Consider the following 20,043-nt stretch of genomic DNA (forward strand, 5'->3'; position numbering starts at 1 on the left):
TGCAAATCCTGTTTATCCCACGCTTCCAAACAGCCTCATAACTCAAGGGTGTCACCAGGCGCCACTGAGTAACGAAATATCTCCGTCACATGGAAACACTTTGAGTTGGGAGAATAAACGTTTTGTCTGCACTGGGAGAAAACAGAGGGCTGGCTTCTCACTCGGAGCTCGCACACGCCTCTTGTCTCCGGATGGATGGATGAGAGAATATTGTGCTCAGGCAGTCCTGGCTTGCTGGCAGGCTGTGATATGTTTTAATGGCCCAACCTGAGCGTGTATATTGGGCACACAGAAATGTTTTTTTTCCCCGCAAGCTTTTATTTATTTATTTTTTTCAGGATGCTGCTTTCTGTGGTTCCTCCTAATTCTATTGCCACAACCTTAGGTAAGAGGAACCATAGAAAAGAAATATTTTTTTGTTTTAAAGTAGACCCCTTGATGTGCAGCAAGACTTTACACCTGTTCTGGGGCAGGTGGGAAATTTGAGGGGTTACTAAATGCGCCTTTGGGTTAATAGCCTCATCCACATGGCATTTACACATGTGACAAGTGCTATTAGCTACGACTTTGTTTGGACACGCGTTTTGGAGGTGCTGATTCCGTTACTGCATTGGGGGTGATGGACATAGGTCCAAAACGCAGGGCCAACTGTGCGCTAGGCTGGGCATTTTATTGCTTCGGCCTTTTAATGTGGAAAAGTGCAAAATGATGCAGGTAGGAAAAATAATCCCAACTACAGGTAGACAATGCTGGGGTCCATGTTAGGACTTACTACCCAGGAAAGGATCCTCTGAATTCTTGTGGACAATTCTTGGAAATCCTCAGTTCAGTGTGCAGGAAATAGAAATTGAGAATAAAAGAGATAAGAGCATAATACCTCTGTATAGATCTTTGGTGCTTTGTGTAACTGGTTGCCCCAGCTCACAAATTAGGTAGCAGAATTAGAAAAGTTACAGAGAAATGATAAAGGGGATTGAAATTGGTCCTGCATAAGAGATTCATGAATACAGTGAGAAGCCTGGGAATGGGGGCCACGCTGTGGAATGGATTACAAATTGGTTGGCAGGAGTCAGGGGTAATGGTAAATGGAACTTACTCTGAAGAGACAATAGTGTTAAGTGGAGTGCCACAAGGGTCAGTTCTGTTCAATATCTTCACGAGCGACGCTGCAGAGGGGTTGAAAGGAAAAGTTTGTCTTTTTGCAGAAGATAGTAAGATCTGCAACAGAGTGGACAAACCTGAAGAGAATGAAAAGCGATTTAAGAAAGTTTTAAGAGCGGTCGAAGGTTTGGAAGCTGGGATTCAGTGCTAGGAAGTGCAGAGTCATGCACATAGAGAGCAGTAATCCAAGAGTTGTCCAGTTCTTATAAAATGCCACTGCGCAATTAATATTGAAAGCGATGTTTAGGGATCATGTGACACCGATCCCAGTGGTTACCAGTAGAACGGAGTGGTTACCAGTAGAACGGAGAATTAAATGTAAAATGTTAGTACTGATTTTTAAAACAATTGAAGGAGATGGCCCATCATATTATCAACTCTTATAGCAATATACAAACTGCAATGATCTTTACGTTCTCAGAATGATTTTCTTTTAGTTACACCTGCTCCTATTCCCTATGTGGTAACAAGAGAAAGAGTAGTTTCTGGAATGTGCTTCTTCTCATAAAGGATTTGAAAACCTTTCGTAAGCAATTGAAGACCCTACTTCTTTATTGAAGCCTTTGGGTAATGTTTGAGTTTTACTTGTTTTGTTTTTATATTTGACTGATTGATATTGATTTATGTTTTATGTTGATTAAGATAATGGATGTTTTTGTGTACACTGCCTAGCCCAACTTTGATTATTATATGCGGTTTATAAATGTTTTTAAATAAATAAATAATAGGCATGGCCAAGGACAGGGACCTTGGAGTAAAAAGTCATGGGATAGGTGGCGATGTTCTTTCGTGGATTACAAACTGGCTAAAAGACAGGAAACAGAGAGTAGAATTAAATGGACAATTTTCTCAGTGGAAAAGGGTAAACAGTTGAGTGCCTCAGGGATATGTACTTGGACCGGTGCTTTTCAATATATATAAATGATCTGGAAAGGAATACGACGAGTGAGGTTATCAAATTTGTGGATGATGATAAAATTATTCAGAGTAGTTAAATCACAAGCAGATTGTGATAAATTGCAGGAAGACCTTGTGAGACTGGAAAATTGGGCATCCAAATGGCAGATGAAATTTAATGTGGATAAGTGCAAGGTGATGCATATAGGGAAAAATAACCCATGCTATAATTACACAAAGTTGGGTTCCATATTAGGTGCTACAACCCAAGAAAGAGATCTAGGTGTCATAGTGGATAACACATTGAAATCGTCGGTTCAGTGTGCTGCGGCAGTCAAAAAAGCAAACAGAATGTTGGGAATTATTAGAAAAGGAATGATGAATAAAACGGAAAATATCATAATGCCTCTGTATCGCTCCATGGTGAGACCGCACCTTGAATACTGTGTACAATTCTGGTCGCCGCATCTCAAAAAAGATATAATTGTGATGGAGAAGGTACAGAGAACGGCAACCAAAATGATAAAGGGAATGGAACAACTCCCCTATGAGGAAAGACTAAAGAGGTTAGGACTTTTCAGCTTGGAGAAGAGACGACTGAGGGGAGATATGATAGAGGTGTATAAAATCATGAGAGGTCTAGAACGGGTAGATGTGAATCGGTTATTTACTCTTTCGGATAGTAGAAAGACTAGGGGGCATTCCATGAAGTTAGCATGGGGCACATTTAAAACTAATCGGAGAAAGTTCTTTTTCACTCAACGCACAATTAAACTCTGGAATTTGTTGCCAGAGGATGTGGTTAGTGCAGTTAGAGTAGCTGGGTTTAAAAAAGGATTGGATAAGTTCTTGGAGGAGAAGTCCATTACCTGCTATTAAGTTCACTTAGAGAATAGCCACTGGCATTAGCAATGGTTACATGGAATAGACTTAGTTTTTGGGTACTTGCCAGGATCTTATGGCCTGGATTGGCCACTGTTGGAAATAGGATGAGGGGCTTGTACACCCTGCAGGTGAGGAGGTGCAGGGGAGATAGGATACAGACCTTCAGATACATGAAAGGGTAGGTTCAATGGTGGAGGAGGAGGAGAGAGGTGCAGTTCCTGCACACTTAGCCCTCCCTTCCGCTCATGGCCGGTCTCAAGCCTGAGGTGATGTGCAAGCAGCAGCCTTAGTAATGAACGTCAGCACAGCCCTGATCCCTCCTCAGACAGGGCTTCCTGTTACCACAGAAATTAGTGCAAGGGCAGTGCCACAGCAAGGCCTGTGAGTGTGTGGTGGCCCCAAGCCACGTTCATTACTAATGCTGGACCCTGCAGAGGGCAGATGAAGGAGGCACTTCTGACCCCCATCTGAGATCATGACCCACGGTCTTGGAACCTTGGACTAGAACCAACTTCAGGAAATATTTCTTCACAGTCAGGGTGGTGGATGCCTGGGATGCCCTCCCGGAAGAAGTGATGAACACAAGAACAGTAATGGAATGAAAAAGAGCAGGGGACATACACTGTGAATCCCTGGAGGCTAGAGGATGGGAATGAGGGAAAGGGGTAACAGATGTTTACTTTAAGTGTAAAATTTCTGCAGGAGGGTAACCTGCACGGAGCGGCAGTTACTGCCCTTAACAGAAACATGGGGGTAACCTGCACGGAGCAGCAGTTACTGCCCTTAACAGAAACATGGGGGTAACCTGCACGGAGCGGCAGTTACTATCCTTAACAGAAACATGGGGGTAACCTGCACGGAGCGGCAGTTACTGCCCTTAACAGAAACATGGGGGTAACCTGCAGGGAGCGGCAGTTACTGCCCTTAACAGAAACATGGGGGTAACCTGCAGGGAGCGGCAGTTACTGCCCTTAACAGAAACATGGGGGTAACCTGCAGGGAGCGGCAGTTACTGCCCTTAACAGAAACATGGGGGTAACCTGCACGGAGCGGCAGTTACTGCCCTTAACAGAAACATGGGGGTAACCTGCACGGAGCGGCAGTTACTGCCCTTAACAGAAACATGGGGGTAACCTGCACGGAGCGGCAGTTACTGCCCTTAACAGAAACATGGAGGTAACCTGCACGGAGCGGCAGTTACTGCCCTTAACAGAAACATGGGGGTAACCTGCACGGAGCGGCAGTTACTGCCCTTAACAGAAACATGGGGGTAACCTGCACGGAGCGGCAGTTACTGCCCTTAACAGAAACATGGGGGTAACCTGCACGGAGCGGCAGTTACTGCCCTTAACAGAAACATGGGGGTAACCTGCAGGGAGCGGCAGTTACTGCCCTTAACAGAAACATGGGGTAACCTGCACGGAGCGGCAGTTACTACCCTTAACAGAAACATGGGGGTAACCTGCACGGAGCGGCAGTTACTGCCCTTAACAGAAACATGGGGGTAACCTGCATGGAGCGGCAGTTACTGCCCTTAACAGAAACATGGGGGTAACCTGCACGGAGCAGCAGTTACTATCCTTAACAGAAACATGGGGGTAACCTGCATGGAGCGGCAGTTACTGCCCTTAACAGAAACATGGGGGTAACCTGCAGGGAACGGTAGTTACTGCCCTTAACAGAAACATGGGGTAACCTGCACGGAGCGGCAGTTACTGCCCTTAACAGAAACATGGGGGTAACCTGCACGGAGCGGCAGTTACTGCCCTTAACAGAAACATGGGGGTAACCTGCACGGAGCAGCAGTTACTATCCTTAACAGAAACTTGGGGGTAACCTGCACGGAGCAGCAGTTACTGCCCTTAACAGAAACATGGGGGTAACCTGCACGGAGCGGCAGTTACTACCCTTAACAGAAACATGGGGGTAACCTGCAGGGAGCGGTAGTTACTGCCCTTAACAGAAACATGGGGGTAACCTGCACGGAGCGGCAGTTACTGCCCTTAACAGAAACATGGGGGTAACCTGCACGGAGCTGCAATTACAACAAGTTACTAAAACCTATCCACACCTAGCTACAATATCTATCTATAGAGTAACAGTAAATGAGGGCAGATAAAGACATTAAAAACTTTCAGGCCGATTCAGAAAAACGTGCGGGAGAGCTGGCGAACGCCCGCTCTCCTGGGCGCGCGATTCAGGAGGGTGGCCTATGCAAATGAGGGCCCGCGGTAAAAAGAGGCGCTAGGGACACTAGCGCGTCCCTAGCACCTCTTTTTTGACGGAAGCGGCGGCTGTCAGCGAGTTTGACAGCCGACGCTCAATTTTGCTGGCGTTGGTTTTCAAACCCACTGACAGCCATGGGTTCAGAAACTGGACGCCGGCAAAATTGAGCGTCTGGTTTTCAACCCATGAGCCGCGGGCTGATTTTAAATTTTTTTTTTTTAATTATTTTAAACTTTTAGGACCTCCGACTTAATATTGCCATGATATTAAGTCGGAAGGTGCTTTTCTGTGCACTTTCCCGGTGCCGGCAGAAATTAGCGCCTACCTTTGGGTGATGAAGCGTGATCTTCCTCAGAGGCCTCACACAGGCCTCACTTTGATACATGTAAATCAGGAACACAGCATGGACAGCTGAAGCACATTCCCTGTAAAGCATGAATACAGTATAGACAGCTGAAGCGCAGACCCTACTCAGACCCTTACTCAGGAGTCACTTTGATAAATGTAAAGCCTGAACACAGCACATAGATCTGTAGTGCAGACCCTCCTCACACAGGAACCATCTGATTAGGGTAAAGCATGTACACAGCTCAGACAGCTGAAGCACAGACCCTCCTCAGAGCCCCAGGCGGGAGTCACTCTGATGAGTGTAAAGCCTGAAAACAGCACGGACAGCTGAAGCACAGACCATCCTCAGAGCGTCACGCAGGAGTCACTCTGATGAGTGAAAAGCCTGAACACAGCACAGACAGCTGAAGCACAGACCCTTCTCAGAGCCCCAGGCAGGAGTCCTGAACACAGCACGGACAGCTGAAGCACAACCCGTCCTCAGAGCCCTGAACACAGCACGGACAGCTGAAGCACAACCCGTCCTCAGAGCCCTGAACACAGCACGGACAGCTGAAGCACAGCCCCCGAGCCCCAGGCGGGAGTCCTGAACACAGCCCGTCCTCAGAGCCCTGAACACAGCACGGACAGCTGAAGCACAGCCCCCCGAGCCCCAGGCGGGAGTCCCTCCGATCTATCTAAACCCTGCCGGCAGCCCGGAGAGCCGAAGCGCTGCTCCTGCGTGACCCCCGGCGCACGAGCTGGCGGGCTGCCGGGCCGGTGGGTGGGGCACCCCCCTCCCGGAGCCGCCGCTGGAAGAGTTAAGAAACTCGAGCTCTTGTTTGCGCAACGCTCGGAGCAGCGGAGCCGCCAAAGTGTCTAGACTGGCACATGACGGGCGGCAGCCAATGGGTCCGGCGCTCGCGCAGGGGCCTCCCGAGCGCAGAGCGGCGCGAGGGGCGCCCGGGCTGGCGCGGGCTCTGGCGCAGCTCGAGCCCCCCGGCCGCGAGCGCATGTTCGCTTCCCGACGCTCGAGCCTGCTGCGGCGCCTGTGGAGGAGCCGCGCGTGCGGGCCGGAGCCCGAGCCCCGGCCCGGCTGCTGCCCGTGCGGCGGGGAGGGCGAGCGGCGCCGGGCATGCGGCGAGCAGCAGGAGCTGCGGGCGCTGCTGCGGCGCCTGAAGGAGCGGACGCTGCGGGCGCTGCTGGAGGCCGTGGAGGGCCGGGGGGCGCCGGCCGGGGGCTGCCTCTTCCTGCCCCGGGGCGGCCTGCCCGCGCCCCCCCACCTGCTGCTCTGCAGACTCTTCCGCTGGCCCGAGCTGCAGCACCCGGCGCAGCTGAAAGCCCTGAGCGGCTGCCAGAGCCACGGGCAAGCAGGCGAGCAGGAGGGGGCCAGCGTCTGCTGCAACCCCTATCACTACAGCCGGCTCTGCGGGCCAGGTAAGGGGCGCCGAGGCGCTGCACTACTGCACCCCCCCCCCCCCAATATGCACTCACTGATTCTCTGTATCCATTTACTGCAGCCGGCTCTGCGGGCCAGGTAAGGGGTGGTGAGGCGCTGCACCCCTCCCCCCCTTCTCTGTACCTCCTCACTGACGCGCTGTATCCACTTACTGCAGCCCCTATCACTACAGCCGACTCTGCATGCCAATTAAGGGGAGGGGGTGGCTGAGGCACTGACCCCAGCACCCTTCACCCACCTTCTGCAGGATCCCACCGTATCCCCCTGTTGCACCCCTCCCCCACTTATTGCATCCCCTCAAGCACTCACTGCAGCCCTTATCACTGCAACTGGCTCTGCATGCCAGGTAAGGAGTGGCAGGGCATTACACTCCCTCACTGACCCTCCTGAACCCCCCCCCCCCATACCCTCATGTACTCTCTGTACCTCCTCACTGACCCTCTGCATACATGCATACACTTAACTGCAGCCCCTATCACTACAGCTGGCTCTGCAGGCCAAGAAAGGGGCACTGAGTCACTGTACCCCTCACCCACCTACTGCACCCCCATCATGAACACACCGCATCTCATCACTGACCCTTTGCATCCATTTATTGCAGCCCCTATCGCTGCTGCCAGCACTGCAGGTCAGGTAAAGGGCATCCAGGCACTTCATCCCCTCACTGACCTACTGCACCCATCTGCTGTACAATCGCACTGTATCCTATTGCACCCTGTCGCCCAGCTATTGCAGCCCCTATCACTACAGCCAGCTCTACTGTCCAGTTAAGGGGCACTGAGCTACTGCACCTGCTCCCCCCTCACTGACTCGGTGCAACTACCTACTGAACCTCTATTATTTCAGCTGGCTGTGGGGGCCAGATAAGGGGTGCCAAATCTCTGCATTCCCTGACCCATCTACTGCACCCCTTACCCACCTGTTGTGTCCAGTCAGTCATGTATGGAATGCCTATGTACCTGTTGTACCTGTTACCTATCTATTGCACCGCTTCATCTACACCACTCATACCTTACCCACCTACTGCACCCATCTACTGCACCCCTTACTCACCTGTTGTATCCAGTCACTCATGTATGGAATGCCTATGTACCTGTTGTACCTGTTACCTATCTATTGCACCGCTTCATCTACACCACTCATACCTTACCCCTTACCCACCTACTGCACCCATCTACTGCACCCCTTACTCACCTGTTGTATCCAGTCAGTCATGTATGGAATGCCTATGTACCTGTTGTACCTGTTACCTATCTATTGCACCGCTTCATCTACACCACTCATACCTTACCCCTTACCCACCTACTGCACCCATCTACTGCACCCCTTACTCACCTGTTGTATCCAGTCAGTCATGTATGGAATGCCTATGTACCTGTTGTACCTGTTACCTATCTATTGCACCGCTTCATCTACACCACTCATACCTTACCCCTTACCCACCTACTGCACCCATCTACTGCACCCCTTACTCACCTGTTGTATCCAGTCACTCATGTATGGAATGCCTATGTACCTGTTGTACCTGTTACCTATCTATTGCACCGCTTCATCTACACCACTCATACCTTACCCCTTACCCACCTACTGCACCCATCTACTGCACCCCTTACTCACCTGTTGTATCCAGTCACTCATGTATGGAATGCCTATGTACCTGTTGTACCTGTTACCTATCTATTGCACCGCTTCATCTACACCACTCATACCTTACCCCTTACCCACCTACTGCACCCATCTACTGCACCCCTTACTCACCTGTTGTATCCAGTCACTCATGTATGGAATGCCTATGTACCTGTTGTACCTGTTACCTATCTATTGCACCGCTTCATCTACACCACTCATACCTTACCCCTTACCCACCTACTGCACCCATCTACTGCACCCCTTACTCACCTGTTGTGTCCAGTCAGTCATGTATGGAATGCCTATGTACCTGTTGTACCTGTTACCTATCTATTGCACCGCTTCATCTACACCACTCATACCTTACCCCTTACCCACCTACTGCACCCATCTACTGTAGCTGCTCACTCACATAGTTTCCACCTACTGCACCTCCTCATCCATCTCTAGTACTCCTACTGCACTGTATCACTTTTGTGGGCTAGGTAAGGAGGTGATGCAGCCAGGTGATATACCATCTCAGAGCTACTGCACCCAGCTCCTGTGCCCTCCTACAACATCCTCATAGTAGTATCTGCTGTAATCATGCCCCTCGCTGTATTAATGTCAGCATGGGCTAAGTAAAGGAACTGTCTTTCCATCCCTGCTTCACCTACAGCGAATAACTGTACCCACACCATACTTCCCACATAGAAGTACCTGCTGTGCTCACCAGCACTTCTTACTGTATCTGCAAAACTCTAGCATCCCTGTGTCCTCACTGCCACCTGCCTTCCACCACCTCCTCAGTGAGCATGTACTCATCCACCCACCTACACTACTCATGCCACCCACCTGCCTTATCTTCCACATGCCTCAGTTGCTGTACCCCATCAGCATTCATCCACCTACTTACCACTCCCTTGTCACCAGCATCCACTTGCACTAACCACTGTCACTTGTGCCATTCTAGTAAGCTGTCATAACTTGTATCTGTCATAAGATCTCCTACCCACGGTGCTTGTTGTGACCTATCAGCCGTATTTACCTGTGGAATACTTTCCACCCAACATCTGCAGCTACCAACTTTCATAACGTACCTACCACCAATACTCACTAAGGTTGGCATCAGCATAGCCTCTACCCATTACCAGTTCTTAGTCTACCCATATACCTGCTTTATCCCAGTATCTGGCTCATTCTACTCACTTCCCTGCTTTGCCCACTAGTGCACAGTATCCACCATCAGCACATCCACTACCTGGGCAGGGCCAGCAGCAGTATCACATGTCTTCATGCTAGGATGATAATATACCGTTGTTTGTAATATCTATGTAATTGTATGGTGATAAAATACAATGAAAGCACTGTGCATATAATGAAACAGTTATATCCTGAAGAGAAGAACGTATCCTTAATAATGAAGGTGTCCTTGATAGGAAGGCCAGACTGTATTTTCAAGGTAGCAAGGGTGCCCTTAATGTCCTGATTACACAATTTCCATGGCAGAGGACTTTATAAAGCGCACACGCGGATGGTTCCCTGTCAGCTCAGCTTGTGGGGGCAGAGAGAAGGGACCTTTCTGTGTATTCCTCAGGAAGAAGTGGAGCTTGGTGATCATTTAAGAGGGGAAAGCTGCTTCTCACCGGGACCCTGAGCCTGCCATGACCCCATCATTTCTCACCTGCCTCTCCTTTTTCAGTCTGGGCTGGCCCCAGGTGAGGTCCTGGTAGGTATCAAGCCCCTTGCAGTCTCCTTTGGGCAGCTGTGCCTCCTCTCAGGGAGGATGTGAAAAGCTTTCTCCTCAGAGCCTTAACCTTTGTTTCCCATCTCCACAATGCAAGCTCATGTTGCAGGAGGAAACCATGCGCCTGTTCTGTGCAGTTGTATTTTCTGAGAAGCAGGGGTGCCTTGCTGACTTGGGGGACTTCTTGCAACCCTCCATGCATTTAGACTTTTTAATTCACTTGATTTGGCAGATTGATGAAGTGAGCCGTACTGGGCATTAATAGTGTAGTGGGTTTATAAAAAGTCTTTTTTTTTTTTTTTAATTAAAACGTCTTTGGAGCATTTGTTTGCTGGGAGGGCAAAATGATTCATCACAGGCCAGTGTGACCAAAAGAGCTAAACTGAGCCCATCCTGGATTCACTCCCACTGTTTTCATGGTTAAATCAAAGGACTGCACTGCCATGCATGGAATAGGGTAAAACCTGGACTGGATCAGTCAGGTGGGGAAAAAAATGGAGCCAGAGGGAGACCTGCAACCAGAACAAAATTAGATCGGTGTCAGGAAATACTTTAAAGGTAAAAACCAATGCCCGACTCTGGCCAGCAGGGGGACCTACTCCTGGTCCTAAGGGAATAGGACCTGGCACTTGTGCTTCTGCTGTAAAGCATTTTGGGAACATCTCACTGAGAAAAGCATTGAAAATCCAGGACTGGTTCACCTGTGCCTTAGGAACCGGAGTCAGGTGATCAGCCAGCCAAAACAAAAATTTCAACCTTCTTGTCTTTGAATTATTACACTAATCTGCTCAGAGCAGCAGTTACTGCCCTTAACAGAAGGCTTGGGGGTAACCTGCAGGGAGCGGCAGTTACTGCCCTTAACAGAAGGCTTGGGGGTAACCTGCATGGAGCGGCAGTTACTGCCCTTAACAGAAGGCTTGGGGTAACCTGCAGGGAGCGGCAGTTACTGCCCTTAACAGAAGGCTTGGGGGTAACCTGCAGGGAGCGGCAGTTACTGCCCTTAACAGAAGGCTTGGGGTAACCTGCAGGGAGCGGCAGTTACTGCCCTTAACAGAAGGCTTGGGGTAACCTGCAGGAAGCGGCAGTTACTGCCCTTAACAGAAGGCTTGGGGGTAACCTGCAGGGAGCGGCAGTTACTGCCCTTAACAGAAGGCTTGGGGTAACCTGCAGGGAGCGGCAGTTACTGCCCTTAACAGAAGGCTTGGGGTAACCTGCAGGGAGCGGCAGTTACTGCCCTTAACAGAAGGCTTGGGGTAACCTGCAGGGAGCGGCAGTTACTGCCCTTAACAGAAACATGGGGGTAACCTGCAGGGAGCGGCAGTTACTGCCCTTAACAGAAACATGGGGGTAACCTGCAGGGAGCGGCAGTTACTGTCCTTAACAGAAACATGGGGGTAACCTGCAGGGAGCGGCAGTTACTGCCCTTAACAGAAACATGGGGGTAACCTGCACGGAGCGGCAGTTACTGCCCTTAACAGAAGGCCTGGGGGTAACCTGCAGGGAGCGGCAGTTACTTCCCTTAACAGAAGGCCTGGGGGTAACCTGCAGGGAGCGGCAGTTACTGCCCTTAACAGAAGGCCTGGGGGTAACCTGCAGGGAGCGGCAGTTACTGCCCTTAACAGAAGGCTTGGGGTAACCTGCAGGGAGCGGCAGTTACTGCCCTTAACAGAAACATGGGGGTAACCTGCAGGGAGCGGCAGTTACTGCCCTTAACAGAAACATGGGGGTAACCTGCAGGGAGCAGCAGTTACTGTCCTTAACAGAAACATGGGGGTAACCTGCAGGGAGCGGCAGTTACTGCCCTTAACAGAAACATGGGGGTAACCTGCAGGGAGCGGCAGTTACTGCCCTTAACAGAAACATGGGGGTAACCTGCAGGGAGCGGCAGTTACTGCCCTTAACAGAAACATGGGGGTAACCTGCAGGGAGCGGCAGTTACTTCCCTTAACAGAAGGCCTGGGGGTAACCTGCAGGGAGCGGCAGTTACTGCCCTTAACAGAAACATGGGGGTAACCTGCAGGGAGCGGCAGTTACTGCCCTTAACAGAAACATGGGGGTAACCTGCAGGGAGCGGCAGTTACTGCCCTTAACAGAAGGCTTGGGGTAACCTGCAGGGAGCGGCAGTTACTGCCCTTAACAGAAGGCCTGGGGGTAACCTGCAGGGAGCGGCAGTTACTGCCCTTATCAGAAGGCCTGGGGGTAACCTGCAGGGAGCGGCAGTTACTGCCCTTATCAGAAGGCCTGGGGGTAACCTGCAGGGCGCTAGCTGGGCAGACTGGATGGACTGTTTTGGTCTTCACCTGCTGTCATTACTATGTCTTGCCTTGCAGGCTGCTTGGGTATTTATGCAGGATTTGGCACAATTGTACTTAGGTTTTCAGAGTTCTGTATCTCTTCCCCCCCTGTTGTTTTAATACCACGCAGGCCGGCTCCGCTCTGAATGCCCCTGACTGGCTTTGATTTCATTTACTAACTCTGGGTCCCCTTTGAGACTTTTCATGGTTTTTGCTCTTTCCTTCTTTTCCAAGCAGAAGTGAAAGCTGGGAGAAGAATCCCCTCTCCTAGCCTGCACCCCCCCCCCCCCCCCTCCCCGTGAGATTTGTATGACTTTCCTTCTGTGCACATCAGGCCTGCAGAGTGCACTAATCACGGGGCCTATATTTTGGGAATTCGGTCTCTGTATTCAGAGATCAGGTTTGCAGCGAGACACTGCCTGAGGTTATCTGGAATGGAGGCTTTGATCAGAATCCTTAACGTCAGTCGACTTTAAAGATAATTTATGTCTTGTTTTGGACTCTTTTGAAGATGCCTGGAAGCTGATCCCCCTCAGAGTGCTGAGGTTACCTGTCTGCAGCGCCTCGGGGGTTGCCACCCTCTCTTACTGCTCACTGACCACGGATTGTCTCCTGCCCTTTTTCTTGCTGCCTTCAGACATTTTGTTTTGCTGAAACAATTCTGCCTTTCTGGGACAGGAGGGCTCTGCTGCATGCAGGGCCTGTGTTAAAGCTGTTGAAAGCTACCTCGGATCACGGAGGCTGTGCTGCAGGTTTGTCTCTTCGGTTGCGTGGAGGCTTTGCGTTGGGAGAGGGGGGATCAGGTGGTTAAAGGTCCGTGAGTACTTCCCCAGCCTGTTCTTTAGATATTTCACAGCTCTTCCGGACGCACCTGTGGGGCTGTCCTGTTTATAAAGCTATCCCGGAGCTGTGCACGTTCTTTCACTGTGACTTGTGGCGTGCAGTCTCCCACTGGTGGCCAGGCTGACGTGAGCGTCCTAGAATGCACTGCACGACGCAGACCCTTTCATTCCTTACCATCCGGCTCTCATTTATTTATTTATTTATTTAAAATTTTTATATACCGACATTCATCCAGGATATCATATCGGTTCACATTGTAACATAAACTGGCGCTAGGCATGGCGCTTTACATTGAACGATTAAAACATGCGAACAAGGTATTAAAAGGGGGTGGGAGATAACATGGGAAAGTTTGCATTAAATTATATTATAGCAACGTTTGCAAATATATACATATGTACAATGGAAAAAGACTAAGAAGTGCAGGCAGGCTAGTGAGGGAGAAAGGGGAGGAGGAGAGAGGAGAGCTGAGAAGGAGGGAAGCTGTGCACACAACTTCTCCTCCTTCCTGTCAAGGTCTCATCAGGGAGCCATTGAGAGCAGTATCGAGCGGTGGCTGAAGTTCAGGCTGCCAGCAAGGTGCAGCCCCCCTCTGCTTTCTTCCTCATGCTTCCTGCTGGACTTTGGCTGACCACTGGGTATCGGTGCAGTAGTCGTACTCTGCTGTGCCTCTTTTTGGGGGGGGCTCTGAGTGCTCTGCCAGCCCTGGTCACCATGAGGAACAGGAGCCTGGCCCGGGAATGGAATCCAAAGTCCAGCGCAGCAGCAGCCGAGCGAGGGCAACAGGCCGGCCACAGGCTAAGTCTTCAGAGCCCAGCGTGCTGATGTGCTGCTGCTTCTGGGGCGCGCTCCCGGAAAAGCTGGCGTGCCTCCCCTCCCCCACAGGGCCCTCGGAGCCTGCACGGCTGTTTTCCTGTGGCACAACACAGTCGTGTAATCAGGCAGTGCTTACTTTTCGGCTTAGGTTGTAAGGCAGTGAAGAGGTATTGGGAGGGCACACCGCTGTAACAGCTCCTAGAAATAATGTGCTTTTTGCCCTTAGGAAAAAACCACAGCTGGAAAATGATTTTCTGTCTGACATTTTTTGGAGGGGGCAGCTGTTTTGGTTACTGTGCACCTATGTTTCCTTAAGTCTCCCTGCTCAGTATGTCCAGTCTGTCTGAGAGCAGGGCACCCACCCCAGATATTGATAGGGCATATGACCTCCTGCCTTAAAATAAAGTTTCAAAAAAAAAAAAAAAATCTCTGTCCTGGAGGCCACGCTTCAGCTGTCTCTGCTGTATTGGTGCGATGCCTTCCTGCAGCTCTGATCTGCTCTTCAGCTGTCCGTGCTGTATTCACACACTCAGGCTGATGCAGAAAGGTGAGCCCAGTCGAATGCACTTTTCGGCTGGCATTTGAGTGCTCGTTTTCTGGGCGCAAAACTTAACTGCCAACACAGCAAGGAGATATGCGCACAGAAAATGCGCGCTCCTACACGGGACTGCTGCTCAGCTCCCTTGCATGGAAATCCCATGCAAATGAGGACATTAAGTAGAACTCCCCAGTGCAGAGAGACTGCATCTGGCCAGTGTGCCTTTTTTGGCCTGGAAACTCCTGGATCAGTTAAAAAAAAAAATAAAGTTTAAAAAATAGTAACTTTCCTGGTAAGTGCTGGCAGCCACTTAGCTGGCTAATTACCAGTGACCCATGCCAGATAGCCAGGTAAATCAGTATTTATCCGTCTAGGTGGTAGCAGCTTAGTAACCTGTCAGGATGCTTCTTGCGTTAAAATGTGTGTTCAGCCTGTGCCAAGCATGCATCTTGAGCTTCAGGCACGTTTTAACTCCTGAATGCAATATCTAATGCATAGGGAGTTAAGTATAAATAAATAAATAACCTGTGTGCTGAGATCCAGCACACGTTTTCTTGGTGCCCAGATTACTGCATCGGCCTGTCTGGGCTCTGAGGACAATTGGTAGAGCAGCAACTCTGCTTTCTGAAATTTGTCTTGCTGAGAGTGGTTATTGGGGGGGAAATTTCTTTTGCATTAAACACAAATGTTGTCTCAGGAATTAAGTAAGGAGGAGAGCAAATGATGATGGGGTTCTTAATGGTTTTGTGCTGTGTCTGTAGGGAGAGCATTGCCTGGCGTCCTGATCCTTTGATGTATCGCTGGGCTTAGAGTGGAGTTAGGCCATGGCCTCTCTCTTAGGAGACTCCAGGGGACATGGCAGCACCGTTGCTTTACATCTTAGTCGCATTCTGTGCACACCCCCCAGGCCCTGTTCTCTTCCTTCATAAGATATTTATTCTGAGACACAAATGGATGCTTTGGGGTTTTTTCAGCCTTGGGCCCTGTTTATCTTTTTTTTTTTTTAATCTGCACGACTGTACTGACAAAAAGTTTCCGATGGTCACTAACAAACTCTTTTGTGCACATTATTAGAAGGAGCTAAGTGACAAGAAAGAATCTCCCTACAAACGTCTTGGGGGAAAGCAAGAAAGGCCTTTGCAGATATAAAATAATACTTTAATCTCTGTTCCTCTCGTTTTTTTACTTCCAGCTCGGTGGTTCCAGCACCGTGACCTCCTTGGGAATTTGTGTGTCCCGCTGGAACCCTGCTCCTCCCTGGGGTTGAGAACGCTGCCTCTGCAGAAGACCCTGATGCTAATTGAACTGGGGGACCTTCTGGGTGCAGCTGCACAACCAGTCCTTTAATTGCTGTGCTAAACCATTGTAGACTTCCAGCCCCTTTCTCTCTTACAGGCCGATACAGTACAGGGCGCTCCGGTGCACTGCACTGTTACCCCAGCTTTGGACGCGCTAGCTTTACCCCTTATTCAGTAAGGGGTAATAGTGCGGCAAAAACGCGCGTCCAACCTCCCCCCCGTAACTAATAGCGCCCGCAACATGCAAATGCATGTTGATGGCCCTATTAGTTATTCCCGTGCGATACAAAAAGCAAAATGTGCAGCCAAGCCGCACATCTTGCTTTCAGAAATTAGCGCCTGCCCAAAGGTAGGCGCTAATTTCTGCCGGCACCGGGGAAGTGCACAGAAAAGCAGTAAAAACTGCTTTTCTGTGCACCCTCCGACTTAATATCATGGCGATATTAAGTCGGAAGTCCCAAAAGTAAAAATTAAAAATGGGCCCACAGGTTGGAAGACGGACGCTCAATTTTGCTGGCGTCCGATTTCTGAACCCATGGCTGTCAGCAAGTTTGAGAACCGATACTGGAAAAATTGAGCATCGGCTGTCAAACCCGCTGACAGCCGCCGCTCCTGTCCAAAAAGAGGCGCTAGGGACGCACTCGTGTTCCTAGCGCCTCCTTTTACCGCGGTCCTAATTTGCATAGGCCACCCTCCTGAATCGCGCCCCCGGGAGAGTGTCCTGTGCGCTCACCGGCTCTCCCGCGCGTTTTTCTGTATCGGCCCGACAGTGTGCGGAGGAGTAGGAATGGGGCAGGTCTTCAGCTATTTCCTTCACCCCCCCACCCCCTATATTTAGTAAATTACTGTTGTCGGGATCCAGCTGGAGAGGCAGCACACAGGGGCCTGCCTTGTAGTCTTGTGGAAGGGATTTTATCAAGCTTGGGCCTGTGAGCTCCCCTCTGCTGTTTCTGTCTGGGGCTGATGATAATATACACTTAGCCGAGCTGCAGGCACCAGGCTGCCGCGCTCCTTATCTGGCTGAGAACCCAGGCACTTAAGCTGCAATGTCCCTGTTTTTACAGGGAAAAAAAATAGCTTAAAGGATGGCTGGAAAGTCTGCCCCCACTTTCTTCTTGTATTAATGACAAAGGGGACCGGCACAGGGGGTTTCCCTAAGACAACAATGACCCTTCAGCATCTCATGCCATTGACATTTTTTTTCCAAAACTTGTATTAGCCTAAAGAGAACTGGCATGGGGCTGGTGCATGCCCATATTCCATTTTTCTCTTCAGCATATTCGGATGAAAACTACACAAGTCTGCTTAAAAACCTGATCTTTGCCCTCCCTTTGTGTATGGCAAAAGCCCCTGTGAGAAACTGCCCCATAATGCAAAGGACAAGGGGGTCGTGCAGGTCTGTTTCTCCTTACGCTATGAGAGCTGGGTCCTGTCCTGTCCCGGAGGACGAGAGACGACTGGGATGAAAACCAGGAGTGGGCATGGAGCTTGGCTGAAAGCTGGGGGCAGCAGTGTCCTGCTTATTTAATGTCTGTTCCCCTGCAGCCCTTAGCTGTCAGGGGCTTGGAAGCAGGAGGGCTAAGCAAATACATTTTCAGATCAATGAACTCGGAGTTTGTTAAAATTATTTAAGTATTCAATTTTCCCTCTTAATTTTTATGGAAATCTTTTTTTCTTGACTGACTGTGGCAGCCCTTCACTGGTGGCCCCATGTCCTCCTGATCCTGGTGTCAGGAGCAAGTCACGATAGCGGGGTCACCAGCAGCAGCTCCCTGGCTTCTCACAGCAGCAGCAGCAGCGTTGCCACGCCCCACACAGGCAGCCACGGCATTGCTGCTTTAGCCATTCACACTGCATGCTAGCGGGGTCACTAGCAGCAGCTCCCTGGCTTCTCACAGCAGCAGCAGCAGCGTTGCCACGTCCCACACAGCCAGCCACGGCATTGCTGCTTTAGCCATTCACACTGCATGCTAGCGGGGTCACTAGCAGCAGCTCCCTGGCTTCTCACAGCAGCAGCAGCAGCGTTACCACGCCCCACACAGGCAGCCACGGCATTGCTGCTTTAGCCTTTCACACTGCATGCTGGCGGGGTCACCAGCAGCAGCTCCCTGGCTTCTCACAGCAGCAGCAGCAGCGTTGCCACGTCCCACACAGGCAGCCACGGCATTGCTGCTTTAGCCATTCACACTGCATGCTAGCGGGGTCACTAGCAGCAGCTCCCTGGCTTCTCACAGCAGCAGCGTTGCCACGCCCCACACAGGCAGCCACGGCATTGCTGCTTTAGCCTTTCACACTGCATGCTGGCGGGGTCACCAGCAGCAGCTCCCTGGCTTCTCACAGCAGCAGCAGCAGCGTTGCCACGCCCCAGACAGGCAGCCACGGCATTGCTGCTTTAGCCTTTCACACTGCATGTTGGGGGAGTCACCAGCAGCAGCTCCCTGGCTTCTCACAGCAGCAGCAGCAGCGTTGCCACGCCCCACACAGTAGATGTGACTCAGTTATTTACACTTTCGAATAATAGAAGGACTAGGGGGCATTCCATGAAGTTAGCAAGTAGCACATTTAAGACTAATCGGAGAAAATTCTTTTTCACTCAATGCACAATAAAGCTCTGGAATTTGTTGCCAGAGGATGTGGTTAGTGCAGTTAGTGTAGCTGGGTTCAAAAAAGGTTTGGATAAGTTCTTGGAGGAGAAGTCCATTAATGGCTATTAATCAAGTTTACTTAGGGAATAGCCATTGCTATTAATTGCATCAGTAGCATGGGATCTTCTTAGTGTTTGGGTAATTGCCAGGTTCTTGTGGCCTGGTTTGGCCTCTGTTGGAAACAGGATGCTGGGCTTGATGGACCCTTGGTCTGACCCAGCATGGCAATTTCTTATGTTCTTATGTTCTTAAGAACGTTGAATATAGCAGGAATAAATCTTTTTAAATACATGAGTGGTAATGGAGAGGAGGTTGGGAATTTATGAGCAGATTGACCTAGCGTCCTTGGTGGATAAATTGATGTAGACTGTACTGAAAGGAAAGGATGGTCATGTATGCGGGATTCGAGGCAGCAGATAGTGTCGGACAGATGTCAGCAATGGATTGGATCTGGGCGTGCTCTGGATCTATTGGACGATAGGGTGGGGAAGAAAGGAGGTGGTGGTGATGGTTAGGTATTTTATAGAAATTGTTATAAAGCTGGGTCATGGATGTGATGGCTTTTAAATTGATGGATACTGTCTTTATATTGCTCTATTGCCCTCCAGAAATTCTGGCCAACTATTTGACAGTAGTCATGAGCTTTTCAAACTTACTATTGGTTCAGTACCCAAGGATTATTCTATTGGGTGATTTGAAGCTTCATTTAAACAGTAAAGCAAAGGGAATATATAGTGACCTTACAGGTCTCCCTTGATGAGGCGTCGTGAGAGGGCTTGGAGGAAACCCCGGACTAAGGAAAAGCATCAGTCGTCAGGAATATAGAAATGATATAATGCAGCGAGGAAGAGAGAGTATAATTCACTTTATTTAATACTGTTAAACGAATTACTGAGCAATCTCAGGACAAAATTACTTACAACTTTTCCTCAGAAGATCTTGCAAATCATTTAAAATGCAGGTAGGGTGCTCTGGGGGAGCGGATTACCAGGCTAGTTGATTAAATTGTATTTTGGTGACTGTGTCTGGTAACGAGGAACCTTTGGATGATTGGGTCAATGGAATTTGAGAACATAGTGAATTCAGTGAGAAATTCAGACTGCGTGCTAGATCCCGCTCCGTTTTCCTATCTTACAAGAAGAGGGTAGTGAGAATAGGATTTCCGTAATCAATGTCTCTTTAAAGGAAGGAATTGTTCCTATGAGGTTTAAACAGACAACTATACAACCTGTTAAAAAAAAAAAGGCAATTTACCACCTGATGGATTATCGAGCTATCATCCGATTTCTAATTTGTTCT

The 20,043-nt window shown here is 49.9% G+C and overlaps 1 protein-coding gene across 1 annotated transcript in view; it reads left to right on the forward strand.

Annotated features, from left to right (window-relative positions):
- Positions 1-5,996: 5,996 nt before the first annotated feature.
- Positions 5,997-20,043, forward strand: part of SMAD6 (SMAD family member 6) — a 45,509-nt gene continuing 31,462 nt past the window's right edge. Inside the window, exon 1 of the mRNA XM_029575370.1 lies at positions 5,997-6,933. Within this exon, the coding sequence (XP_029431230.1) occupies positions 6,405-6,933 (529 nt within the window). The 5' untranslated portion in view covers positions 5,997-6,404. The remainder of the gene's footprint in view (positions 6,934-20,043) is intronic.

The sequence above is a fragment of the Rhinatrema bivittatum genome, chromosome 13 (genome assembly GCF_901001135.1).
Source record: "Rhinatrema bivittatum chromosome 13, aRhiBiv1.1, whole genome shotgun sequence".
Lineage (NCBI taxonomy): Eukaryota > Metazoa > Chordata > Amphibia > Gymnophiona > Rhinatrematidae > Rhinatrema > Rhinatrema bivittatum.